This window comes from Gadus macrocephalus, chromosome 20 (genome assembly GCF_031168955.1).
Source record: "Gadus macrocephalus chromosome 20, ASM3116895v1".
Classification (NCBI taxonomy): Eukaryota; Metazoa; Chordata; class Actinopteri; order Gadiformes; family Gadidae; genus Gadus; species Gadus macrocephalus.
The window spans coordinates 12,850,797-12,878,087 of record NC_082401.1 but is presented as its reverse complement, the minus strand read 5'-3'; the positions used below and the strand labels follow the sequence as shown (position 1 = coordinate 12,878,087).

General features: G+C 47.5%; 2 protein-coding genes across 2 annotated transcripts in view; both read left to right on the top strand.

Moving 5' to 3' along the window:
* LOC132448928 (dedicator of cytokinesis protein 9-like) overlaps positions 1 to 18,396 on the top strand; it is a 48,828-nt gene extending 30,432 nt beyond the window's left edge. Inside the window, 20 exon segments of the mRNA XM_060040484.1 lie at positions 1,827 to 1,941; positions 2,151 to 2,217; positions 2,324 to 2,371; positions 4,483 to 4,553; positions 4,556 to 4,621; positions 5,689 to 5,804; positions 6,137 to 6,274; positions 6,470 to 6,652; positions 7,844 to 7,957; positions 8,408 to 8,623; positions 9,177 to 9,234; positions 9,495 to 9,601; positions 10,775 to 10,897; positions 11,329 to 11,442; positions 13,537 to 13,683; positions 13,793 to 14,003; positions 15,033 to 15,223; positions 15,889 to 15,989; positions 16,654 to 16,792; positions 17,113 to 18,396. Of these exon segments, the coding sequence (XP_059896467.1) occupies positions 1,827 to 1,941; positions 2,151 to 2,217; positions 2,324 to 2,371; positions 4,483 to 4,553; positions 4,556 to 4,621; positions 5,689 to 5,804; positions 6,137 to 6,274; positions 6,470 to 6,652; positions 7,844 to 7,957; positions 8,408 to 8,623; positions 9,177 to 9,234; positions 9,495 to 9,601; positions 10,775 to 10,897; positions 11,329 to 11,442; positions 13,537 to 13,683; positions 13,793 to 14,003; positions 15,033 to 15,223; positions 15,889 to 15,989; positions 16,654 to 16,792; positions 17,113 to 17,238 (2,451 nt within the window). The 3' untranslated portion in view covers positions 17,239 to 18,396.
* Positions 18,397 to 18,756: 360 nt separating this feature from the next.
* On the top strand, positions 18,757 to 26,276 carry LOC132448507 (solute carrier family 15 member 1-like). Its single transcript, XM_060039895.1, has 23 exons — positions 18,757 to 18,982; positions 19,070 to 19,101; positions 19,466 to 19,553; positions 19,799 to 19,940; positions 20,150 to 20,269; positions 20,565 to 20,664; positions 20,805 to 20,895; positions 21,090 to 21,173; positions 21,273 to 21,355; positions 21,431 to 21,517; positions 21,624 to 21,713; positions 21,834 to 21,878; positions 21,961 to 21,993; positions 22,449 to 22,537; positions 22,712 to 22,793; positions 22,980 to 23,096; positions 23,279 to 23,419; positions 23,621 to 23,667; positions 23,792 to 23,896; positions 23,990 to 24,101; positions 24,587 to 24,724; positions 25,051 to 25,158; positions 25,771 to 26,276. Exons 1-23 carry the CDS (start codon positions 18,976 to 18,978, stop codon positions 26,008 to 26,010), a joined length of 2,181 nt encoding a protein of 726 aa, XP_059895878.1. The 5' UTR covers positions 18,757 to 18,975; the 3' UTR covers positions 26,011 to 26,276.
* Positions 26,277 to 27,291: the final 1,015 nt, after the last annotated feature.

Below are 27,291 nucleotides of genomic sequence, written 5' to 3'. Positions count from 1 at the left end.
GAGTTTGTACGGCGCCACTCTGTCAATGTCCTGCGCTTCCTCGCGGACGCAGAGGAGCTCGCGCTCGCCAAGCGTGCCAAACGCATCACCATGGACTTCTCGATGCTGTCGGCCCCCCGGCTGCTGGCGGGCCCCACCCCCCCACCCGTCATTCCTCTTCAAGTATAACCATACCCCCCTCCGACCCCGCCCTGAAAAAGGACGCATCCGTCTCTTTTTTAGCGTTTTCAGCCTCACTCATTCTTCCTCAGCGAAGGGAACGACTCTCGGAGAATTCTCCCCCGCAGCGAGGAGGGAGAATGACTGAATCCCAGCTGGGAATCTCCCAGCGTCTGTGTGTGTGTGTGTGTTTTTATTCCTGTGTGTGTGTGTGTGTGTGTGTGTGTGTGTGTGTGTGTGTGTGTGAATTCTGTGTTTGCCTTTCGCTTTCGAGCCCTTTCTTTGCCAGATGATCTCCAGGCAGGGTCGTGTGTTTTATCCGGTGCCACGGACTGGAGCTGCTGTCGTGTAATCAAACTGCCTTCTTATCGGCCTTTCTGCGGCTATCTGGCCTCCCAGATGTCCTCGTTAGGACGCACACTGACGGGGATCTATCTGCACTCTCAGAACCCCTCCTCTCGTGTGACGTTGCGTTCTAAACCTGGACGACGGATCTGAGAGCGGCCGCAGGGATAAGGATATATTTACTTTATTAGAGGTGGAACATGGCTGGTTTGGAGAGAGTAGGGAGTGGGCGGGATCAGAGAGATGGGTTAAGTACCCTTAAGTATCCTTAAGTACCCTTAATTGTGTGGTTATTACTTTGGTTTTGGTCTCGGGCGGACCTTTCAAGGTTCTTTGTGACGCTCAGATTGTCGATTTTTGCAGATTTTCCTTTGCAAATACGGAGTGGAAGCAATAAAATGCATCCATAAATATATTTAACATCCATGATGGCATCATTCTAAATCGGAATGTTTGCTTTTCGCCATAGCAGCGTCACACTGCGGCCAATCAGAATCCAGCGTGGGCCGCAGCCGCATGAAGGCCAGCCCTCTCTCTGCTCATGGTTTCCATGAAGTCATCTCCAGTGGGTTACCTCGTCTAGACCGCTGGCAAACAAACGCACTTCGTCCCCCCCACCCCCCCCCCCCCCCCCCCCCCCCCCTGCCCCTGTGGTAGAGCTGCTGCTGCCTGCTGGCTCTCCTCTGATTGCTTTGGACCGATTGTAGACCACTTCTAGACCTCTCATTTAAAGCCTCTTCTCCTTGCGTAGCGCCCTGCTGTAGGCCTGACTCTGGGGTAGATCCCGCGGAGGTCAGATCCCGGGCCCGGTGTTGTAAACGTTGTGCTCTGCGCTGACGTGCCACCGGTAGATGGATAGAGCTGCTGACACCAGGTTGTGAAGCGTTGTGATATGATCTCCTCTCTCGGCGTCTCCGCTGGACGCTCATGGACTGCCCTCCGTCTCATCCGGCGGTGCTTTTGGTCCTGAAGTTGAACACATTATGATCGGTTTGTTCAGTTCTATGACCAAATCATTGCACTGTGGTGAGCCGGATCATCCATGGATGTTTTAATCAGATTGTAGGTTTACATTTTCGCCCCCCTTAGGTGGCAAATGATTCAATGATAATGCATAATTTACTGATTCTTAATACAAACCTCTCTTACAAATTAAAACTTTGGGAGGACTTCAATACGTTGATCTGATCTCCCAATTTAAACAGCTTTAGTGAAATCATTCTTCCACTCGTAACTATGGCAGAGTCTCCTGCCGATGTGAACAGTGTTGTCGTGGTTCCTCCAACCTCCCTGACTGATGTCTGATGTCTCCGTCCGCCCAGAACCAGCCGGCCTCCACCCTGGGCAGCTGCCTGCTTCGCAGTGACAAGCTGGAGCAGGCGGAGATCAAGAACCTCCTCATGTGCTTCCTCCATGTCCTCAAGAGCATGTCCGAAGGTAGGAGGAACCCTCTCTCTCTGGTTCAGTCTCGAAGGGGTCTTATGTTCGCCCGGCGGCCATCTTGGTTCCAAACGGAGGGAGTTTGGGGAACTTGTTCACCTGGCGGCCATCTTGGATCCAAACGGATGGAGTTTGGGGAACTTGTTCACCGACTGAAAGCTCGGTGAATCTGAAATCAATTAATCAAACCGTTCTTCCCGTTCCAGATGCTCTGTTCACCTACTGGAGCAAGGCCTCGGCGGTCGAGTTGATGGACTTTTTCACTCTCGTCGAGTAAGGGAGACTTCGGTTCTTACTGTGAATGATTCTGGTAACATGCCAGGTCGCGAGGTCGGTTGAGGTGTATTAAAACGTGTGTTTTCTTCTTTGTTTCCCTTAGAGTTTGCCTCCATCAGTTCAGATACATGGGGAAGAGATACATCGCCAGGTAACGTGCGCGCAGCCTCAATCTGATGCCTTTATGAATTACTGATATATGGTAATGTTATGGCAAAACATATGCATTTACATTATAAAGATAATAGAATCTGAAAAGTATCAAGAATGAATTTATGGAAATATCCCTCTGATTATACATCCGATGTTACATTGTGCTTGCAATTATAGTCTCTTATTCTTCCAGTATAGAAAGTAAAGTCTAATGTGTGTGTGCTCACTGTGTAACCGTTTAAAGATATGCTCCCTGTGTCATCATGTGTGTATGTAAACCACGCTAGCCATTAGCGGTAGCGTCTCTATTGTAAATCCGGCCCCAGTGCACTATGCCGTCTCTGCCCCACACTCTGGGGTCCCCCCCCCCGCTGAGGGCTTTGGGGGGTGTCCACTCTCTCTAACCCTCCCACCCCTCTCTCCATCTCTATTCACCCTAACTGCTGGCAAGTTGTAACATGTTGAGCTAAGGGCGGGCCCTGCCCCCCTCCTTCTGGGGTAAGACTAGCGTCTGGAACGGCCGGACTCTCCTTTCTCTCCACTAGCGCATGCCTTCTTCTGTTGCGTGCCGTGATGCTGTGACCTGCGTGTGTGTTGGAGTGTGCTGCTGTGAGGTGTGGTGTGTGTTGGCGTGTGTTGCTGTGAGGTGTGTGTGTGTGTGTGTTGGCGTGTGCTGCTGTGAGGTGTGGTGTGTGTTGGCGTGTGTTGCTGTGAGGTGTGTGTGTGTGTTGGCGTGTGTTGCTGTGAGGTGTGGTGTGTGTTGGAGTGTGTTGCTGTGAGGTGTGTGTGTGTTGGAGTGTGTTGCTGTGAGGTGTGTGTGTGTGTTGGAGTGTGTTGCTGTGAGGTGTGTGTGTGTTGGAGTGTGTTGCTGTGAGGTGTGGTGTGTGTTGGCGTGTGTTGCTGTGAGGTGTGTGTGTTTTGGAGTGTGTTGCCGTGCGGTGATGCTGTGAGGTGTGTTGGAGTGTGTTGCTGTGAGGTGTGTGTGTGTTGGAGTGTGTTGCTGTGAGGTGTGGTGTGTGTTGGAGTGTGTTGCTGTGAGGTGTGTGTGTGTTGGAGTGTGTTGCTGTGAGGTGTGTGGTGTGTGTTGGAGTGTGTTGCTGTGAGGTGTGTGTGTGTGTGTGTTGGAGTGTGTTGCTGTGAGGTGTGTGTGTGTTGGCGTGTGTTGCTGTGAGGTGTGTGTGTTTTGGAGTGTGTTGCTGTGAGGTGTGTGTGTGTTGGAGTGTGTTGCTGTGAGGTGTGTGTGTGTTGGAGTGTGTTGCTGTGAGGTGTGGTGTGTGTTGGAGTGTGTTGCTGTGAGGTGTGGTGTGTGTTGGAGTGTGTTGCTGTGAGGTGTGGTGTGTGTTGGAGTGTGTTGCCGTGCGGTGACGCTGTGAGTTGTGGTGTGTTGCTGTGAGGTGTGTGTGTGTTGGAGTGTGTTGCTGTGAGGTGTGGTGTGTGTTGGAGTGTGTTGCTGTGAGGTGTGTGTGTGTTGGAGTGTGTTGCTGTGAGGTGTGTGTGTGTTGGAGTGTGTTGCTGTGAGGTGTGTGTGTGTTGGAGTGTTGCATGGCTTGCCCTGTTTCGGAGGCCTGGGCCGCCTGTCTCTGCTGATATGGCCGTGGCTCTTATCTGGTCCAACCCGCATGCTGCTCCCCCTGTCATCCCGTCTATCAGAGCCTTGAGGGGTTCCCACGATGCACGGAGACTAGCTGTCATGTTTGTCAGAAATGCGCAAACAAGTCTTGTGTAATGTTGGGCTGAAGCTTTTAGTATGGGTGTTGACGTACACACAGAATCCTAGAGGCTAACTCCACCATATCTAGGACTACTTTTTGCCTATTTCAGTATAATACTCAAATACACTTTATGAATTGTAAATATTGTTAAATATAATTGTACCTATGTCAATCTGATATGTAATTGTATAGAGTTTTATATTAATGTTATCTCTAAGGATAAAGATTTTATTTTATTCAAACTGCTTCCCCATTAGATCTATTTCTTGACAACATATTTTTGTCCCGTGTGGGGTTTCTGCGGGAAGATTTAGCCCCCCCCCGCATGACGAAGCCAAGCCCGGCTGTCCCCCCTCCCACTCCTCTGACCGTTACCTGTTTCCTGTTTCCACGTCAGGAACCAGGATGGGGGGGCGGGACCCGTTGCTCACGAGCGGAAGGCTCAGACTCTGCCCGTGTCCCGCAGCAGGGCGGGATGATGCATGCCCGCTTACAGCAGCTCAGCAGCCTGGATAACTCTCACACTTTTAACCACAGTAAGTCGCCCTCCATCCCTCCTGTAACACGCGTCTAACCGCAGAAAGACACGCTCCATCCACCCATTCATATCATCTTCATCCTCATCGACGTCATCATCCTCATCCGCATCATCCTCGTCATCGTCATCGCCTCTTGCCTCTCTCTCTCTCTCTCTCTCTCTCTCTCTCTCTCTCTCTCTCTCTCTCTCTCTCTCTCTCTCTCTCTCTCTCTCTCTCTCTCTCTCTCTCTCTCTCTCTCTCTCTCTCTCTCAAACACGTTGACCTCATCCTCCCTGACCGCCCTCCGGGTCTCCATGTCCTCACCTCAGCCCCCAGCGTGGCCTCAGAGCCGTGCCCCAGAAACAGAGCGAACCCGAGGAACCGTCTCCCTCAGTCGGGGCCGACCCTAGGGCCATAGCGCCACGGTGGAGCGCCTGTGAACCACTGCTGCTTAATGAAGTTAATCTCTTTGTGCTTTCAGTGTAAGAAAGATTTCAAGTGTTCTGGGATTATCTGTAGACCATGGTAAGAACGTGCCGGCTCCACCAGGCGCTGTACAGACGGTCGTTGATCTGACTTTGTGTTAGAGTTCAGACGCTTTTCTCATGGAAAATACATCGGGAATACCTCCAGTTCCTCTGCCTCTCTCACTAAGCCGGCTTAACCCCACGTTTGAACTTAATTCAGAACGTATCAAAGACTTAATTCCACACTTATGTTTGAGTAAACCATGTGCCTTGGAGTAATCTTCCATATCTGCTGCTAGATGTGATGCTACTTCCATCATTTTGTTAGCCAACTACTAACCACAGCTAACAACCGTAACGTGACGATAAATGTGCTTCACTAGATAACCAGACAACTGTCATCCTCTGATATGCGGTAGAATCACTTTTTATTCAACATGTTTTCATTTTCATTTGGATTGAAATGTAATCTCTTCAGTCCATTGAATTCACACCCTTTTTCTCCATTCCTTTAACACTAATTCGCCTCTTCTCTTGGCCCTGTGTATGTTTGTACACACTGTGTTATCAGGAGTCTCGGTTGCGATGCGGTGTGTGTCTGTGTGTGTTTCCCTGCAGCCTACAGCCACTCGGAGGCTGATGTGATGAGCCAGTCTCTGCTGGAGGCCAACATCGCCACGGAGGTGTGTCTGACCGTCCTGGACACCCTCAGTATCTTCATCATGGGCTTCAAGGTAACACACATGAACGCACGCGCACCCAGCGCACACACACCCACACACACACATTCACGCTCACTCAAACGCACACACGCACACAAACGCGCACCCAGGCACACAGACGCATGCACACACACACACACACACACACACATTCCATTATTATTTTTATGTAAATTATCAAATAATATATTGAGCATATAGTGTAAGAGTTTGTGGCATACTTTTATAAACTCAGCAGTTCATTATAACGAATTATATTTATTGTAAGTGTATGGCATTATCGTGTGTTTCCCCTAGTTTCTGTTACACCAGTAGTCTTATTTCCATCCTGCGTCTCCCCCCAGACCCAGCTGTGCAGTGACCACGGCCACAACCCCCTGATGAAGAAGGTGTTCGAGGTCCACCTCTGCTTCCTGCAGATCAACCAATCAGAGACGGCCCTGAAGCAGGTGTTCACCTCCCTGCGAACCTTCATCTACAAGGTAAGATGCTTACCAGTATAGTAATGTGTGTCCTTATCTCAAGAGATCTCATCCTTTTATTCAGCCTTTTTGCTTTATTTGCGACACCAACTTCTTACAATCTTGTCTCTCCATCTGTCTGTCTACCTCTCTCCACCTGTCTGTCCTCCTGCCTCTCCGCCTCACCTGTCTGTCTGTTTGCGTGTCTCCCTCCAGTTCCCGTGTACATTCTTCGAGGGCCGGGCCGACATGTGTGCGTCGTTCTGCTATGAGATCCTGAAGTGCTGCAACTCCAAGCTGAGCTCCATCCGCAGCGACGCGGCGCACCTGCTCTACTTCCTGATGAAGAGCAACTTTGACTACACGGGCCGCAAGTCCTTCGTCCGCACGCACCTCCAGGTACGCTAGTAGGTTAGCTACCGCCAGGTACGCTAGTAGGTTAGCTACCGCCAGGTACGCTAGTAGGGTAGCTACTTCCAGGTACGCTCGTAGGTTAGATACCGCCAGGTACGCTAGTAGGTTAGCTACCGCCAGGTACGCTAGTAGGGTAGCCACCTCCAGGTATGCTAGTAGGGTAGCTACCTTCAGGTACGCTAGTAGGTTAGCTACCGCCAGGTACGCTAGTAGGTTAGCTACCGCCAGGTACGCTAGCCGCTATGGGTACGGTAGCCGCAATCGGTACGTTAGCACATTAGCTACCACCACGTACACTAGTAGGTTAGTTACCTCCAGGTACGCTAGCCGCTACGGGTACGGTAGCACTTTAGCTACCTCTGACCAGGCTCAACAATAATAAAAACGTAATACATACTGACTCTATATTCAGGGGTGTCAAACGTACGGCCCGCGGGCCGGATCAGGCCCACGAACGGGTTTAATCCGGCCCGCGAGATGATTTTGTGAAGTACAGTATTGTAAAAAAAATATATATATATAATTTTTTATTTATTTTTTTTATAAAAATCCTTCCTAGCATTACATGGATTGCATTGACTGGCACTGATTAATTTGTTGTACATTGAACTACTGGACAATTGTGTGTAACTGGAAGTCGCTTTGGAATGTAACGTAAAATGATCTGCTATTTTTCAATGAAGGAAACTTCTTAATGTGTCCACTAGAAGTCGCAATAGCAATTATGTTAAGCAAGAAAACTTTATACCGGGGCTGAGCAGGGAGCAAGTATAAACAGGTAGTGCAGCTAGCCCGGAGCTAACTTGTCGTTCTGCCTTATACTTTCAACATTATGCGCTTTGGCACTCTCATTGCCACAAAATGTCTCTGTCAAAAAGACGAAAAGTGGACACAGAGTGCAGAGTTTTCCAAGAAAAATGGTCATCGTCCTTTTTATTCACGGAAGTAAATGGGAAACCTGTGTTTGGTGTGCTCACAGCATGTTTAATTTTACATAATTATGCCATATTTTTACCGGTCCGGCCCACTTGGGAATAGATTATCCTCCATGTGGCCCCTGAGCTAAAATGAGTTTGACACCCCTGCTATAGAATATATATATATATATATATATATATATATCATTGACCAAACTGTCCAGAAGCATGACCCTGTCCCCTTTGGCCCCGCCCCCAGGTGGTGATCGCTGTCAGTCAGCTGATCGCTGACGTCATCGGCATCGGAGGAACCCGCTTCCAGCAGTCCCTGTCCATCATCAACAACTGTGCCAACAGCGACCGCACCATCAAGGTCTGCCCCACGCAGCATGTTATTAACATGTTACTAACATGTTATTATGTTGTGCTGTGCTGCACTAGGAAAGGCGGTAGCTGCAGTGAAAGAAACTTGCAAATTCACATTTATATTATTTATTTGTTTTAGGGAATGTGTGTTATAAAACAAACAGAATATATCCCTCGAACATGTGGGTGTGCCTGTCTCAGTGTGTGTGCGTGTGGCCTGCATGTGTGTGTAAGTGTGCGTGCAGGCCTGCGTGTGTAAGTGTGTAAGTGCATGCATGTGAGCGCATGTTACCTTGAAGCCCTTGATGAAGACGCTGAACGCTTTAACAAAAAAAAATCCAGTTTAATTCCAAAAAAAAAAAGTTAAAAAAAATCCAAAAATTGGAAAATGGGAATTCTCAAATTGCCACTTGACCCGTGAGCCTGGATCCTCATAAGACGCCTGCGTCGTCCGCAGAACACGGCGTTCCCGTCGGACGTCAAGGACCTGACCAAGCGGATCCGCACGGTGCTGATGGCCACGGCGCAGATGAAGGAGCACGAGAGGGACCCCGAGATGCTGGTGGACCTGCAGTACAGCCTGGCCAAGTCCTACGCCTCCACGCCCGAGCTCCGCAAGACCTGGCTGGACAGCATGGCCCGCATCCACGTCAAGAACGGGGACCTGTCCGAGGTGGGCCGGAGGAGGAGCTGTGGTCGTAGTAGCTGTGGTATTAGTAGGGGTAGTGGTAGTAGTAGTAGCAGTAGTAGTAGTAGTGATAGTTGTATTAGTCAAAGTAGAAGTAGATGTAGTAATAGCAGTGGTAGTGGCAGCAGCTGTGGGTAGTAGTAGGTGTAGTAATAGGTGTAGTAATAGGTTATTAATAGGTTAGTCATAGGTTAGTAATAGGTTAGTCATAGGGTTATTAATAGGTTAGTCATAGGTTAGTAATAGGTTAGTCATAGGGTTATTGATATTAAAGGGTGAGGTTTAAGGTGTTAGGGTTAGGTGTGATTGCAGCCAAAGGTTCGGGGTTCACAGCCTAACCTGCAGCCACCCTCGAGCGAGACGCCTACCCCCCTGCCTGTAATGTCCTGTGGGTGAATCCACCGGTAGGCCCCTGGGATAAGTAGCAGCATTATATCAACCATGTGCTGCGTTGACTGGGACCCCTCGGCCCTCTGGTGGCGTGCTGTGCTGCACGCTGCCGTGTCCCACCGACTCACGTTTGTGTTCTGATCCGCAGGCGGCCATGTGCTACGTCCACGTCGCGGCGCTGGTAGCAGAATACCTCAGGAGAAAAGGTGCTGTAATCCCTCCACTAATAGAAGTACCACTTACGCACCGCCCAGTGACGGAGCGATGTGCTCAGCCTCATCCTCTCCGATGCACGGCCACGTGGAGACGATAACCGTAGTCCAGTGGTCTGGATAGAGCCCGTGGTACTTCAGACTCTGGGCTGTGGGCCGGCGAGCATGGCTGTGTAGTCATCGAGCTGAGAGGAGGGCGAGTCTTGGGCGATGAATGACAACCGTGTCTCTCCCCCCCCCCCCCCTCCCCCCAGGGATGTTCAAACAAGGCTGCACGGCGTTCCGCGTGGTCACGCCCAACATCGACGAGGAGGCCTCCATGATGGAGGACGTGGGCATGCAGGACGTGCACTTCAACGAGGTTCGAGGGACGGATGTGACGAGGGGGGGGGGGGGGGGGGGGCTGTGGATACGATACCCCGTGATTATGTTCGGGTTACGCAGACGCGGCCCGTGAAGGAAACGCCTTCATGTCTTCAGGCCCGTTGATCCGCTGCAACCATGTCGCTCAATTATTAACGAAGCCCTAGTTGGCTGTTTGTCTGGGAGCCGGGGCTTTTCACTTACGGAGCCACGTTGGGAGAGCTGCCAACTGCAGTACGGCGTCTCCATCTGCCCCCTGAATCCCCAGCTGAGATCTAAAATATTTAGTCCAGTATTGTGCCAAAGAATGTCCACGTAATGTAGCTACAAAACTCTAGTGCTGCTGCCGGGTATTCAACTGTTAATAATAAATGTAGCATGAGTGCATGATTAAGGACATTTCTACGTTTTAAGTTAGTAAAGCTGCGCCAATTTATATGTGATTCAATCATAAACGTATACTATTAACTGCTCTCCATGCTTCGCCTTTCAATGTCAGTGTGTTGTTGAAGCTGGAGGTTCTCTATAATGTTGTTGTTCTAGCAGTAAGGTTCTCCATAATGTTGTTGTTCTAGCGGTGAGGTTCTCGATAATGTTGTTGTTCTAGCGGTGAGGTTCTCGATAATGTTGTTGTTCTAGCAGTAAGGTTCTCCATAATGTTGTTGTTCTAGCGGTGAGGTTCTCCATAATGTTGTTGTTCTAGCGGTGAGGTTCTCCATAATGTTGTTGTTCTAGCAGTAAGGTTCTCCATAATGTTGTTGTTCTAGAGGTGAGGTTCTCCATAATGTTGTTGTTCTAGCAGTAAGGTTCTCCATAATGTTGTTGTTCTAGAGGTGAGGTTCTCCATAATGTTGTTGCTCTAGCGGTGAGGTTCTCCATAATGTTGTTGTTCTAGAGGTGAGGTTCTCCATAATGTTGTTGTTCTAGAGGTGAGGTTCTCCATAATGTTGTTGTTCTAGAGGTGAGGTTCTCCATAATGTTGTTGCTCTAGAGGTGAGGTTCTCCATAATGTTGTTCTAGCGGTGAGGTTCTCCATAATGTTGTTGCTCTAGCGGTGAGGTTCTCCATAATGTTGTTGCTCTAGCGGTGAGGTTCTCCATATTGTCAGTGTGTTCATGAGGCTGAGGTTCTGCATAATGGATGGTAATGGCGTCCCTGTGTGGCCCGGCAGGATGTTCTGATGGAGCTGCTGGAGGAGTGTGCGGATGGACTGTGGAAAGCGGAGCGCTACGAGCTCATCTCTGACATCTACAAGCTGATCATCCCCATCTATGAGAAGCGCCGGGACTTTGAGGTAATCAGCCTCTACAGGAAGCAGCTCAGCAGCACTCCACCGAGACACAGGAGCGGATCCTCACTGCCCCCTGCAACCGGTGCATAGAGAAGCTAATTGAGGATGTGTGTGTGTGTGTGTGTGTGTGTGTGTGTGTGTGTGTGTGTGTGTGTGTGTGTGTGTGTGTGTGTGTGTGTGTGTGTGTGTGTGTGTGTGTGTGTGTGTGTGTGTGTATCTTTGCTCATATGCCTGTGTGTGTGTGTGTGTGTGTGTGTGCTTTCTTGTATGTTTGTGTGTGTGTGTTTGTGTGTGCGCGTGTGTGTGTGTGTGTGTGCGTGTGTGTGTGTGTGTGCTTTCTTATATGATTGTGTGTATGTGTGCTTGTGCGTGTGTGTGCTCATGCGTGCGTGTGTGTGCACGTGTGTCCTTGCTTGTGTGTGTGTGTGTTGCAGAAACTGGCCCATCTGTACGACACGCTGCATCGCGCGTACAGCAAGGTCACGGAGGTCATGCACACGGGGAAGCGCCTGCTGGGAACCTACTTCAGAGTGGCCTTCTTCGGCCAGGTGAGTGTCACACGGAGGGGGAGATGCCCCCTTTGGCCGCCTAAGACACAATTTAAAGGGGACGTATTACAACACCAGGTGTGAGTGTGATTAGCCATTACAAGCCGGTTGGAAAATCTACCGTTTTGAAAAAGGTGGGCGTGTCCACCTAGATATATGACGGATAATGAGCAACATTTGCTACAGTCCACCGGGTAGGCTGGTAGACTGATCTATCCAGCACACATCTAGGTGGACACGCCCACCTGTGATGTCAGAAGCTGCACACTTTCCAAACGGCTTGTAATGGCAAATCACACTCACACCTGGTGGTGTAACATGTCCCCTTTAAACATTATGAATGGACAGCGTTCCGTCCGTGTTTGATGTGACCACGGTGCGTTGAGTTTAACCAGAGTTGTTCTGAAGAGGAGGAAGCTGCGTTATTAATAACCAGCCCAGCGTGGGAAGAGCTAATGGTTCTGTATTTTTTAGCACGACCACACCTAGTGGCTGGTTGTGCTCCACCACTAATCCCCCTCTTCTATTTTGTCTGGTCCCGGTTGAAGGCGGCGGTAAGTTGTGCTGTAGCCTCTGGTGGGAGGGAGCGGCTTAACGTCTCTGTGTGCTGTGGTGCTGGCGCTGTCCTCTGCTGTTCGTCGCTCTCCCGTCCTGTGTTGCTTCCAAACCGTTAGCCGTAGCGCTCGGCTACGCTACTCTACTGTGTCCACCGTGCATGCTCTTCGCTGGTCGTCCTTTTCAACGGTCAACGTTTTAATGTCTTCATTAACCCGAGTGCAGGGGCGTGGCCAGCCCCACTTCCCTGAGTCTGAAAAATTAAAATAAAACAATCAAGTGCCCCCCACCCCCCTGGCTACGCCCCTGCCTGAGTGAGCCGTAACACCTTAAAAAGAAGAAGAAGTACCGCTGACGATTCAGACAGCGTGGTAGCTGGGTGTGGTTATGTTACCTAACCGTGTGTTTTGGTAGAAGCTAATTCCCTGATTCTCTCCAGGGCCGTGTTCTGAGGTGCTCTTCTGACGGTGTCTGCACACTGCCCCCACTGCCGGCACTGGTTGTTGTCTAAGACCATTAGCCAACTTCAGCTAACGTTCTATCATTGGCGTTGGGGCGGTGTGCAAATACCTAAGATGGAGGTGTTAAAGTGTGGATTCTCTGTTTCCCCCGTTGAATGGGTTATGGTAGCGTAGAAGCAAATGGAATAATTTTGATATGATTTGTCTTGTTCTGTTGTTGTTGTCATTGTCCTCTACAACTCCATAGCAGTACCAGTTTACTGACTCATACTCTGAGGTAAATCCATGTGGAAGACAGACTTTCAGTTGAAATGGCGTGAATTGTTGTGTGTTCCTCCCTGCGGATTAAGTCGATGATATTTCCCCGCTGCTGTAGAGATATGTCTACCTTAACTCCACCTCTGTCTCCTAATCAGAGCTGGAAATGATTACTGGACTTTTGGGAGGGATCCATCTTTCTAAATGTATCTGTTTAGAGGGAGTTAATGATTCACACAGGATTGATTTAATCTAAATGAGCGTCCACTTAGTAAAAATGAAACGACCTAAAATAGCATTCACAGCGTATCTTGCTTCCATCGTTTCGGCTGTTAAACTTGTGAATAAAACAGGACAAGTGATTCGGTCCTTCTGTTCTGTTAGCTTGGATCATAAATAAAGTGATTTCTTGTAGCGTGCTTCAGGCTTCGTGTTCAGGCCCAGACATGTTAGCATTGATAAGCCTGCCAGATTAACATCAAGTTACCCAAGAGGGAGTTATGTTGAATTCAACATTGATGATTCACTAGGAGATCTTTTTGTGTCATTTGTTCAGCAAGTGAATATCCTGTCTGTGAAAATTGCTATCAAGGTCCAATTGTCTCTTTCTCATTTGTCATTCTGTCGTAAATTTGTATGCATTTTTTAATTAACTCTGTCTCACTGACATTTTCAGTTTGATTTTCATGTGATCTTCAAAAGGAATCACTGTCCGAATTTCTTTGTGATATTTTTTTTTTTCTTTGTGATTGGGTCGATTCTCTATCATTCGAATGACATTTTCCCTTCCTGACTGTTGTTTTTTGTCACCTGTTCGTAGGGATTCTTTGAGGACGAAGACGGCAAGGAGTACATTTACAAAGAACCCAAGTTCACTCCTCTGTCGGAGATCTCCATGAGGCTGCTGAAGCTGTACGCTGAGAAGTTTGGACAGGAGAACGTGAAAATGATTCAGGACTCAGGGAGGGTGAGGGCATCTCACCTCACATATCATCACTTAAAATATTTCACCATGAATAAATCCCCCGAGACCACTTTTGACTCATACGTATCCGTCTTCCCTGCTCTAATCCCAGATCAACCCCAAAGACCTGGACTCCAAGTTCGCCTACATCCAGGTGACCCACGTGAGCCCCTTCCTGGAGGAGAAGGAGCTGACGGACCGCCGGACGGACTTCGAGAGGAGCCACAACATCCGCCGCTTCGTGTTCGAGATGCCCTTCACCGTGTCGGGGAAGAAGCAGGGCGGCGTGGAGGAGCAGTGCAAGCGGAGGACCATCCTGACCAGTAGGTCTACTGGGGGGCGCTGGGGGACGCTGGGGGCGCAGCTCCTAGGCTACATGCTAATGCAGTAGCCGTAGCCATATAGTGCGTTTTTAAAGAGTTAACATATGGGAGAAATGTAGGTTGTAGCTTTTCTAATTGGAGCCAGTGAAATATTTTCCAATATTGCCCAATATTCAAGACTTAACTATGAGTTCCGTTTCTTGACTCAAAAACCTTGAATGTTTAATTGGTACAGCCCTCTCAAAACGTAGGTTGACTCGTTAAAAAAAAGACTTTACCCGCAAAGACATGATTTCCGCCTGAAGTGAGCCTCAGCATTTCAATATCATCCCCCCACAGAGATGTAGATAAACATTCCTCCAGCGAAGCTTTTTATTGGTCAGCAGAAAGCGCTCGGGCCAGAGTGGAAACACAAGATTAGATTGTGAAGATGTCAGCCCTTTTTCAAGGATCTGCCCTTGTATCTAATCACACAGCCCTCGATGTTTTTTTTGTTTTATGGCCCAAAAGTACCTCGTTATCCGTAGTACAAGATAACACGTCTTTAAGATATCTTCCTAGGGACAAATAGGAACGATAAAACACTTCTGCACTACTCATCGTGACCAGACCACAGCTTATGGACAAAACCCAGGGTGTTTATATTTACATTTGCGTTTAGGGCATTTAGCAGACGCTTTTAAATGAGCACATTTGTCAGAAGAAAGAAACAATATATGCTGTCAGTACAGTAAGGATGTTCATAGAACTAAGTGTCAAGCACTAACCACCCATTCCCCGTATACAACACAGATAGCTAGGACAAGATGCTACACCATGCTAAGTACTATTTTGAAGTGCCAGCACGTACAACATACAGTCAGTGCGTAAGAGGGGTGTGGGGGATAGGGGGGGAGGCTATGCAGAGCCCAGGTGAACTCTGAACACGTGAGTCGTGAGTCTTTTGCCAAAGCTGGAGAGCGACTCTGTGGTCCTGGTGTTGTCTGTTGATGCGTTCCCCCCCCCCCCCCCCCCCCCCCCCCCCCCCAGCGACACACTGCTTCCCCTACGTGAAGAAGCGCATCGCGGTGATGTACCAGCACCACACAGACCTGAACCCCATCGAGGTGGCCATCGACGAGATGAGCAAGAAGGTGGGCGAGATCCGGCAGCTCTGCTCCTCCAGCGACGTGGACATGATCCGCCTGCAGCTCAAGCTCCAGGGCAGCATCAGCGTCCAGGTACCTACAGAGTCACATGGTTACAGAGTCACATGGTTACAGAGTCACATGGTTACAGAGTCACATGATTACAGAGTCACATGATTACAGAGTCACATGATTACAGAGTCACATGGTTACAGAGTCACATGGTTACAGATTCACCAGTGTTCAGTTACCGTGGTTACAGAGTCACCAGCGTTCAGGTACCGTGGTTACAGAGTCACCAGTGTTCAGTTACCGTGGTTACAGAGTCACTATCGTACAGTTACCGTGGTTACAGAGTCACCAGTGATCTGTGACCATGGTTACAGAGTCACCAGCGTTCAGTTACCATGGTTACAGATTCACCAGCGTTCAGTTACCGTGGTTACAGTCACCAGTGTTCAGTTACCGTGGTTACAGAGTCACCAATGTTCAGTTACCGTGGTTACAGTCACCAGCGTTCAGTTACCGTGGTTACAGAGTCACCAATGTTCAGTTACCGTGGTTAGATTCACCAGTGTTTAGTTACTGTAGTTACAGAATCACCAGTGTTCAGTTACCGTGGTTACAGTCACCAGCGTTCAGTATGTTTGGAGGTGCATTTTGAACCAGCAACGCAGTAGAGAAGGTTGTATCGTGTGGGGTGCTATCGTCAGGAGGCATCAGAGTTGTGTTTGACGAGGTGTGGTCACCCCCCCCAGGTGAACGCCGGACCACTGGCCTATGCCCGCGCCTTCCTTGACGACGCCAGCACCAAGAAGTATGCAGACAACAAGGTCAAGCAGCTCAAAGAGGTGTTCAGGTGAGAGTGAGACCATCACAACACTACTATAATACAAAATCAATTACACAATGTCCGCAGGTTCAGATTGATTTTTAATGCACTTTACAAGTGCATTCAATAAGTTATTCTCATTAACATTCATTGTCGATTATTAATAATATTCTTAACATAAATTCTTATCGACATTTTTTGTGTTAATAAGAATACCGTTATTCTTATAACGAATTGTATATTAATATATATTAATTGCAGATAACAAATCTATTGCACTCATTATTAGTAGCATTAATATTAAAGGGTGTTTCCCTGTGGTCTGTGCGAGCAGGCAGTTCTGTGGAGGCTTGTCGATTACAGTTATTACTATAATTATTATTAGTGGTAGTATCAATAAGCGTGTTTCCCTTGGTGCGTTATTACTATAACTATTAGGGGTAGTATTAATAAGCGTGTTTCCCTGTGTGTGTTATTACTATAACTATCAGTGGTAGTATTGATAAGCGTGTTTCCCTTGGTGCGTTATTACTATAACTATTAGGGGTAGTATTAATAAGCGTGTTTCCCTGTGCGTTATTACTATAACTATTAGGGGTAGTATTAATAAGCGTGTTTCCCTGTGTGTGTTATTGCTATAACTATCAGTGGTAGTATTAATAAGCGTGTTTCCCTGTGTGCGTGCGAGCAGGCAGTTCGTGGAGGCGTGCGGCCACGGCCTGAGCATCAACGAGCGGCTGATCAAGGAGGACCAGCAGGAGTACCACGACGAGATGAAGGCCAACTACCGCGACCTGGCCCGCGAGCTGTCCGCCATCATGCACGAGCAGGTGAGGCCACCGGGACACAGGACGAACCCACTCCCACCGTGTCAAACCCGGGCCCAACTGGTGCCTGTCGGACCCGGGCCCGAGCGACCTGTCCCGATCCCAACCGTTGTATTGAGTTCCCCCTGAGCGGCGTCTGTAACCGATGTCCATCTCTCGTATGTTTAGCGCCTTTCTTTTGTTCTTCCTTTGTGCTGTCGCGAGCAGATTGGATGGTAACGTAACCAGTACTCCCTGTCACTCCTGTACCCATCAATACACCGCAGTTAGGACCGGGGCTGCGCGTGCCCTGACCTGTTCTTCTCCGTCCCGTCCCCTCCCAGATCAGTCCGGTGGAAGACGGGATGAAGAGCGTCCTCCCGGACTCGCTCCACATCTTCAACGCCATCAGCGGCACCCCGACCGGCGCCGCCATCCAGGGGGTCCCCTGCACCTCCTCCGTGGTATGACCCCCGCCCAGGGGACCCCCCACCCGGCCTGGGGACCCCGTCGGGCCGGGGGGGGGGGGGGGGGGGCGCCCGCTGCCTCCGCTCCTCTGCTCTTCGTGATCCCGTCAACGGTTCTCCTTCGGACTGTCTGGTCGGACAGCGGTTCCATGAGGATGGAAATTCACACTCACACACACGCACAAACACACACACACACACACACACACACACAGACATACACACAAACATGCACATGCATACACATGCACGTAGATACACATATACACACATACACATCCACACACACAGATACACACACACACACACTAAGGAGTTTGGTCGCTGTCGTGGGATTGGTGCGATGACTTGGTGGGCTGTGATGGAGGACGTGACCCCTGACCCTAGGAGAGGTGAAGGGTCATCGTCTGGAGATGATAAGGGGACTAGGACAGGTCTGCGGACTCGCTCCCTAACGGCCAGGTGAACAGGTCTCTGCTGATTGGTCCTGAACTATGTACTCCATCGCCTCCTCCAAAGACGTTCCTCTGGGAATCTGAAGCAGAACAGACAACAGTATATGCATCCCCTCGTTTTACCTGTGTTTGTTTTGATAAGGCGTATGTATTTTGTATGTACAGTATTTCACTTTTTTCTAAGTATCTCTGTTGGTTTCCTGATGGACCGTGTATGCTGAGTACACTCATTTCCCCACACACTACGTTACACACATGTAAAAGAGCCTCCTGTGAACATATTAACATTCAACCTTAATCACTTCAATGTCTTAGAGCGGAAAGTTTTTTTTATATTTAAGCCATTGCATACACTCAGTGTATTCAAACCTGTTCATTCTTGTATATATATATAAAAAAAGGAGTGTGTGCAATATTTGTCTTTGGCAAAATATCTTGACTCATACACTGAAAAGAGGATGCAACCTTCTTGCCAAAGCAGTGAGGTGGAGTCCAGATCTACTGGGGAGAAGTATGAAGCTTTTACCATTTTAGTGTTCAATGAAATGTTTATAAGAAAATATATATATATCTTCTATTTGGTAGGCAATGCATTTTTATTTGTTTTTTATTTTTTATTTAACAGAAAATCACTGTTCTGCTGTAAACTGCTCCCTAATGCTTTTCTTTTAAAATAAAATCACTCATATTTCTGCACTTGTACAAAGGAGGTCCTTTCATTTTTTTTATTTTACATTCAGCTTTATTCTATATATGTACACTGTTACCCAACGTAGCTTGCAATGGAGTTTGAGTACAGTCAACCAACACATACAATCAAAGTGCTGCACAACCAAGACAAATAAATAAAGTGAATGCTGGTGGGTTCCACCTCAGAATACCCACTTAATAATCTCAACAAGGTGTTCTATCATCGACCCCATTGAACATGTCTTCAATGTTGTGGTTGGTTAATACAGCCAGCATGGACTCCTGTATCAAGGGTGTGTTATCAGCTCGTGCATGAAGTTGTAATTTTAACAACGGATGGGTTTTGTGGGAGGGTATATAAGTCACTGGGAGTCAAGTAGTGGACCTTCTACAGGGGTGTGATAAAACAGGACACAGTCCAACCGGGAGACGTATCAGGACTACGGTGACACCTGACCTTACATACAGCCCTGTTGTACACCCAACCATCTCACTGCGCCGCTGGATCCCCTGTCCACCGAGCCCGGACGCACCGTTCACCAGGCCCAACGTCGCAGACCGGAGGGGATTCTAGCAGGTTCCACACTCCTCCATCATGGCTGGTGAGTTTAGGAGATAGTTCTCATCGTTTCAGATGTCTGTGTTCATAAGTCAAGGCAACCTGTCTGAATGTCCCTTTGTGAATGCAGATCACGAGGAGGTCAAGAAGAAGAAGGGGACGGTAAATATATGAAACCATTTATAATTAGTTCATGTGAGAAGGGTATAGATATGTATACTTGCTTTGAATATACATTCACTACCAGTTAGGATTCTGCAACAACTATGAGAACTGGTAGTTCTGTAGCATATTCTATACTATATAGATTATGGTATTTGAAGCATATTCTATACTATAGATTATGGTATTTGAAGCATATTCTATACTATATAGATTATGGTATTTGAAACATATTCTATACTATATAGATTATGGTATTTGAAGCATATTCTATCCTAAATATTAAATATGATGGTATGTGAAGCGTATTCTAGTATATATGTGATTGGTTGGCTGTGAGACAGCTGCCTCCTCTTCCTCTCAGAGCATAGTGATTTGCGGCTATCCCCTGAGCATCTTCTTCATCGTGGTCAACGAGTTCTGCGAGAGGTTCTCCTACTATGGCATGCGTGGTGAGACTAAATTTGTATTTTTGATTGTGTTCTTTCGCAGTGTTGAGCCTCTTGCCCAGGCCCTTCATGTTCAATTCTTAACGTTAGTTGTTTAATGTTCTGGTCTCAATGAAATTACCTGGTTAAATAAATGTAAACAAATTTAAAGAGCGTTCAATACATTAGAGCGGCCTCATCCAATCACAGCTCAGCGCAGTGTGTAGCCGCTGTTGTGTAACGGTCTGTCCGTGTGCGTCCCTTGGCAGCCGTGCTGGTGCTGTACTTCAAGTACTTCCTGCGCTGGGACGATGACCTGGCCACCTCCATCTACCATGCCTTCGTGGCCCTGTGCTACCTGACCCCCATCCTGGGGGCCATCGTGGCCGACTCCTGGCTCGGGAAGTTTAAGTGAGCGTCAAACCCCGCGCCATTTTGTTTTTTGTTGCCCTCTAAGCTCCCGAGAGGAAAACGCTGAACGTTAAAACTGCACTATGTAACTTTTGTACTGCAGCCATTCACTCCATCACCTCCACGCAGCTTTAACCTAATTGGTTTCTCAAGCACAGGCCAAACTTGTAATAGAAGTGTCCGGTGACCTTTGACCTCTCCACCTGCAGGACCATCATCTACCTGTCCATCGTCTACGCTCTCGGCCAGGTCGTGATGGCCATCAGCGCAATCCATGACCTCACCGACTACGACTGGAACGGCACGCCCGACAACATGACCCTCCACGTGTGGGTGGAACCCTTTGAAACCTAAGAAGAACACTAATCATCAGCGCTCAGATCTTACCTACAGCCCCTTTTATAACACTGGTGTATATACTAGCCCTGAAACCCTACCTACATCACCTTTAGTAATACCGCTATAGATATTATATTTATATATTTGAAATAGCTCATAGATCTTACCTTTAATTTATTTATTTTTATTTTTAATTTCTCTTTAATTATGACGGTATATATTATAGCGTTTAGATGCTACCTCCTGCCCCTTTAACGCCCCTGCGCTGTCGCCCCCTCCCCGCAGCGCCCTGTCCATGGTGGGCCTGGTCCTCATCGCTCTGGGGACGGGGGGCATCAAGCCGTGTGTGGCGGCCTTCGGCGGGGACCAGTTTCAGGACCACCAGGTGAGTGGTACCTCCGGAGCCGCCGGGTGTGGGACCCCACTGCCTGCTGTGGTCGCGCGGTGTGGGTTCACTTGGGGCTACGCACGACACACACACGGAGCACAGTGAGTCACACCGGCCGCCTCCCCCCCCCCCCACAGGAGAGGCAGCGCAGCACCTTCTTCTCCGTGTTCTACCTGTGCATCAACGCCGGGAGCCTGCTGTCCACCATCATCACACCCATCCTCCGAGGTACGCCAGGAGGGGAACCCGTCTTAAAGCTCATCTACAAGCATCGTTGGAAATTTAACCATGACATTAATTCAATAATAATCAGGATTCCCCCAAAGTAAATTGAGTGAACGAAGAGGATGCTGATTTGACACCACCACCTAGCCCTGAGCAGTCGTTGTTTACCCATGAGTCCGTCCATTCTCTGTCTGCAGCCCAGGAGTGTGGGATCCACACCCAGCAGAAGTGTTACTCTCTGGCCTTCGGCGTTCCGGCAGCCCTCATGGTGGTGGCACTGGGTATGTCTCAGACTGTCTCCAGCTTTAAACGATACATCAAACAGTAAAGTGTAGTGAAAAGTCTGTACGGCATATATAAAGGACGCATTGTCCTTACAGTTGTGTTTATCGCCGGGAGCGGTATGTACCACAAGGCTGAGCCACAGGGGAATATCCTCCTGGATGTCTGCAAATGTATTGGAGTGAGTATAGATACAACGCGGACATAGTAGGTGTTGTCATTTAGACATCATTTGTTAATTTGCTCTCCTGTTCAGTTTGCCATTAAGAACCGATTCAGACACAGAGGCAAAGAATTCCCCAAGAGGACTCACTGGATGGACTGGGCGGATGAAAAATACGAGGTAGAACCTTTGTAAACACGTTTTAAACTTTGAGTACAGCTCCTTGCAGCGATATGGTAGGTATGCCTCTATTCAACATCTCCTACCTCTCTCCCTGCTCTGATAGAAACTCCTCATCGCCCAAATCAAAATGGTGCTCAAGGTTCTCTTCCTCTACATTCCCCTTCCCATGTTCTGGACACTTTTTGACCAAAAGGTAATTCTGATTTAAACCATCTTCCAGTTTCACGATAACGTTGTATTTGACATAAAATACATAATTCATGTTGGTCTAAAGTTCCGAGTTAATGCTCATACTCATACCATCAATCCACAGGGCTCAAGGTGGACTTTCCAGGCCACCACTATGGATGGAAACTTTGTACGTATCACGTTGAACCATCCATGAAAACAGAAGCAGAAGGTGTTGCTCCAGTCGTGCTCACCTCTCTCTCTCTCCCCAGGGTCTCTTAGTCCTGCAGCCCGACCAGATGCAGGTAAACCCACGACGGACTGGGGTGGATGTTGAGAAAGCCTGCAACAAACCATGACCTGCATAGACGACTACTCTAATGATTATTTTACCATTAATCGATTATTCATCCAGCCGAGAAAGTAGAATCAATAAGAGCAAATGCCATCACGAGTAATCAGAGTCCAAAGTGAAAGTTGATTAAATGTCTTTGCTTTATCTGAATAGCATCCAAGAGCATAAATAGTATTCATTCTATAATGAATAATTAACCCAATGATTGACTTTCTGAATCACCAAGCAGCAAATATTTGTATTTGATGATTGACCGAAACGAATAATAGATTATTGAAATTTGAATACATTTTCTGTTGATTGACCTTTTGATAATTAGTTTTAGCCCTAATGTAGAGAGAGGATCAACAGGTCCCACTTATCATCGTTTTATGTTATTCTCAATCAGTGTTCTTCTCCTGTTAGACAGTGAACCCCATCCTCATCTTGACGCTGGTGCCCATCATGGACAGTGTGGTGTACCCTCTGATCAGAAAATGTGGTCTGAACTTCACGTGAGTCTGCTTATCGCTGAAGACCGTGAATACAGGACATCGATAGCTGCTGTGGAAACACAGATGTTCATTCAATCAGCTAGATGGTGGTGGAATGCAGAAGAGATATGTCTTGTGTATCGTTTAAAGAACGATGCTTCAATGATGGGTCTGAGGTCAGTGTTCTCCCAACAGACCTCTGAAGAGGATGACCGTTGGAATGTTCCTCGCCGCCATGGCCTTCGTCGCTGCCGCCCTGGTCCAGATCGAAATTGATGTGAGTATCTGAAAATCAATGACACATACCAGTGTTGGGAATCGAACCAAACTGTAGTTCGAATTGAGCCTAATGGTAAGAAAGCCATTTATTTTGGTTCACAATAACAGAACTGATTCAGAGACTTACCAACAATCAGACCAAAGCAATGTGCTAACTCCCAGTACCTACGTACCAACCTTCCAGAAAACCCTGCCTGTCTTCCCGTCGGGCGTCCAAAGCCAGCTGAAAACCATCAACCTGGGGAGGGATCCTATGACACTGACCCTGTCCCAGCACACTGTGCAGCTGGCCCCCGGGCAGGTCGGTCAGCCCAACTCTGCACCTTCGCTTTATGGCTTTATGGTTTTTTAAATCAATAATCCACTTTTTTCGCTTTTCTTATGTTGAATATAAAATGCCTTTGATCCAAGAAAAGAATGTATGCAATACAGTGAATGACCGCAATGATGAACTATTTAATTTAATTTCTTTCTGTCCTACAGGCTAGTGACTACTTTACGTTTGATGAAGATTTCGTCATCGTTTCTGTTGGCAACACTTCGATCAGTCAAAACTTGACCGTAGCCAAGGGCAAGCGACAATCATTTATCCTCCCCTCAAACAACTCACAAGAGTGGCAAATGGTAAACGATTATCCCTGTCTGTCTGTCTGTCTGTCTGTCTGTCTGTCTGTCTGTCTGTCTGTCTGTCTGTCTGTCTGCCTGTCTGCCTGTCTGTCTGTCTGTCTGTCTGTCTGTCTGTCTGTCTGTCTGTCTGTCTGTCTGTCTGTCTATCTACATCAAATCTGAATAATGTCAGTTAAATGTAGGTTTTATCCATTGCAGACTGAGGATTTAACTGCCAAACCAGAGCAAGGTGCCAATGCCATTAGGTGAGTTTTGTATTATAGAGTTATATATATATATTTGGATATATACTGGAAGTAAATCCACGTGATGTTAAGACGCTACACACGATTTATTTGTTTATATTTCTTCCGGATAAAAACCTTTCAGATTTGTGAGTGGGATATATCCACTGAATATATCAACAGGCGGACTGGACTTCGGAATAACCGATGGATCCCTCTACTCAAACTACTCTTTGCTCACATATGGATCGTAAGAAACATTTCTATATATTTTCCGCCTTGTTATTATTTTAGTCAGAACTCCATCTTAAGTTGTTTTTTAAATGCCTATCTCTCTCTCCAGGACCGTCTTCACTATAGAGAGCGGGGGAGAGTCTTGTGAATATTCACGAGAGTTTGGCTTTGGAAGCTCCTACACGTTAATTATCCCCAGCTCGTTCACCTTCGGACCTGACGTAAGTTGAAGAAGATCGGAATCATAGATAAAAGATAGGGAAAACAAATCAGTGTATTAAATACCAAATATAAAACAAATGGACTTTGTATGTGTTAAACCTGCACTATGCATGTTTTCCTATAAGCGCCCTCTAGTGGCTTTAGACGACAGTAGCGGTCGTCTGATAATAAAGCTCCAACTGTAGCTTTCAGTTAGTTTACAAACAAAAAGTACCCTGGATGGATTGACTCGTGGATGGGCGTGATTTATTCTTGAGAATCTTTGGAGTTCAGATCCATTTTTAATGTACTGAAAAGCAGAAAAAGTTACATAGTGCAGGTTTAGATTGAGTATTACTGATATTCAGAAACATCTTCCATGACGGAAACTAAGGTAACCCTGGCAGGAGCGATCTGACCTCAACTGAAACGGTTGATCTACTTTGTTCTCCCACGTTCTCCTCAATCGTCTGAGTGAACGGTTCTCTCGTCGTATTGTGTACAGTGTGCGGCCTCCATTGGTGTTGCTGAAGACATCAAGCCCAACTCGGTGCACATGGCGCTGCAGATCCCTCAGTACTTCCTGATTACTGCGGGGGAGGTGGTGTTCTCGGTCACCGGGCTGGAGTTCTCCTACTCACAGGTGAAGACCACGAGAGTCATGAGTACCTCAATGTACTCATGACTCTCCATGTGGCACGGAGTGGAGCATTGGGTGGAGGATGGATTTTAAAGATGCTGTCACATATAATTAAGGAATACAATGAACTTTTTTATTACAAGAGAATCATTCTCTTTTGCAATTAAAAAAAACTGTGCAAGTTCCTCTGTAGTAGTTTATATCTTTTTTTATCAGATTTTCATTTTTTACAGGGATGTATTCATTGATCACACGAACCGTTCACATATGCACAAGGCGTCCCTTAGAGTCTCCTGCTAACGGTACTATGACCCTTTCCCTCTCCCCAGGCGCCCAGCAACATGAAGGCCGTGCTACAGGCCGGCTGGCTCTTCACTGTGGCCATCGGAAACTTCATCGTGCTCATCGTGGCGGAGCTCGCACAGATCCCCGAGCAGGTATACAGAAGGAGTCCTCTCTATACAATCTTCGGCCGAGTGCCGAAGTTGTTCCACAGCCGTGCTGATATTCAGTACAACAACACGACCTCAAGTGTGATATTGCTTTTATACAACAGTTCTACAAGCACCATTTATTAGTTAACATTGGTTTGATTTTTAATTATTTATTTGGCTACACCAACACAAATAGATCCGCAACTGGACTGGGACTGAACTGTTGCCAAGCAACACATAAACACAGCTAGTTAATAACATTAACGGTTATTAACTAGCTGTAAAGCGGAGTGATACATGTATAGACAAAAGTCCCAGTGCTGTTATACTCTATATCAGCACTCATGGAATACCTCTTGTCCAATCAAATTACTTGTTTGGAACTAACTGTTGTATAATGATTATTAAATGTAATATATTATTGCATTAATATTATTCCTCAATGTTCTAGTATTGTGCTGCTCTTTGGTCATCTGTGTCTTTGTCTGCCCCCTGGAAAACCCCATTTCCTTCGGGATTAAATAAAGTTGTATCTATCTTATCTTCTGCCGTGAACGGTCCCAAAAGTGAAGTTCACACGACAGTAACGTTGACGCTGCGTCTTTGTCCCCCCAGTGGGCGGAGTACGTCCTCTTCGCCTCTCTGCTGGTCGCTGTGTGTGTGATCTTCTCCATCATGGCACACTTCTACACCTACATGGACCCGGCGGAGATCGAGGCCCAGTTCAGGAAGAAGGACGACGACCACGAGGTCCGCGCAGAGAAGAAGGAGAGGAAGGACAGTCGGAGGAGCCAGAGATCCTCCCTGGAGATGACCGAGGGCACAGGAAGTGATCCCAAACAGAACAGGATGTAGACACCTGTCCATGTGGGCTTTAGGGAGTCTTGTGTCTGTCTGTTGAGATGTTAATACTGCCAGTATTGTTTTGTTGACCACTGTGTGTAAGTGTGTGTGTGTGTGTGTGTGTGTGTGTGTGTGTGTGTGTGTGTGTGTGTGTGTGTGTGTGTGTGTGTGTGTGTGTGTGTGTGTGTGTGTGTAAAAGAGGGAGTGTGAGAGATAGATATAAATCTCTGATTCTGTGTAATGCTTAACAAGCCTTGAGAATAAAAATTGAACATGTATGTTTTTTTGTTATTGTTAATCGTGAAAACTTATGAAAACTGTTTAACCAATTCCCCCTGGGGAAGATGTTTAGTGTGGGACCAAACACCCACTTGTGCATGGGAGGTTTCTGTGTTACTTTTGCTTCATAATACATCAAATTGATATAGCGCTTTTCCAAATGCTCAAAGACATTTCAAAATAGCAGCTAAATCATACAAATAAAAAATAAAAAACAAAACAAAAACGTTTAAGGCCCAATCCGATTTCTATCCCTTACCCTTTCCCCTTCCCCTTACCCCTCCCCCTTGTTTTGAAGGGGTAAGGGTAAGGGGTAAGGGGTAGAAATGGGATTGGGCCTAAAGCTTAAAAGCAAGGGTGAAAAGGTGTGTTCGGAGGGCTGTTTTGAGTGATGAAAGAGTGTTATTGCGGATGTCGTTGGGGAGGGCATTCCAGAGTGAGAGGGTGGGGGCGGCTGCAGCCAAGGCTCTGTCTCCAGGACCGGAGGGGCTGGGGAAGACTTGACATCAGCGGACCTGAGACAACGGGCAGGGGTCTGGCGGTGGAGAAGGTCAGAGAGGTAGGGAGGGGCCCGGTTGTTGAGGGCATTGAAGGTGAGTCAATCCGGTATTTGACGAATTGAAATCCACATGTTGGCTGAAGTTGAAGACGTCCAGAAGTTCTTCAGAGGTTTTGGAGATGGATGAGTGGGCATGTTTGTCGAAGTCACAGAGTAGCAGAATGGATGGAGTGATGGGGGGGGGGATAAATGACTGCAGTAGGGTCAGGGGGGGAGGCTATTCCACCTCTCTCTCTCGCTCTCTCTCTCTCTCTCTCTCTCTCTCTCTCTCTCTCTCTCTCTCTCTCTCTCTCTCTCTCTCTCTCTCTCTCTCTCTCTCTCTCTCTCTCTCTCTCTCTCTCTCTCTCTCACTCCGTTGATTCTGTATAGATTCCTTGCTATAAAAAATGAGCAGTTCTGGCCATTGGTTTCTACTAACTGTAAGTAGGCCCTGCTCATAAAGTGTCACTTTTTGG

Coding starts and splice junctions, on each gene's coding strand:
- LOC132448507 (XM_060039895.1), top strand. Junction 21,356..21,430: donor ATGTCTGCAAATGTATTGGA/GTGAGTATAGAT, acceptor TCTCCTGTTCAG/TTTGCCATTAAGAACCGATT. Junction 24,725..25,050: donor TGGAGTTCTCCTACTCACAG/GTGAAGACCACG, acceptor CCCTCTCCCCAG/GCGCCCAGCAACATGAAGGC.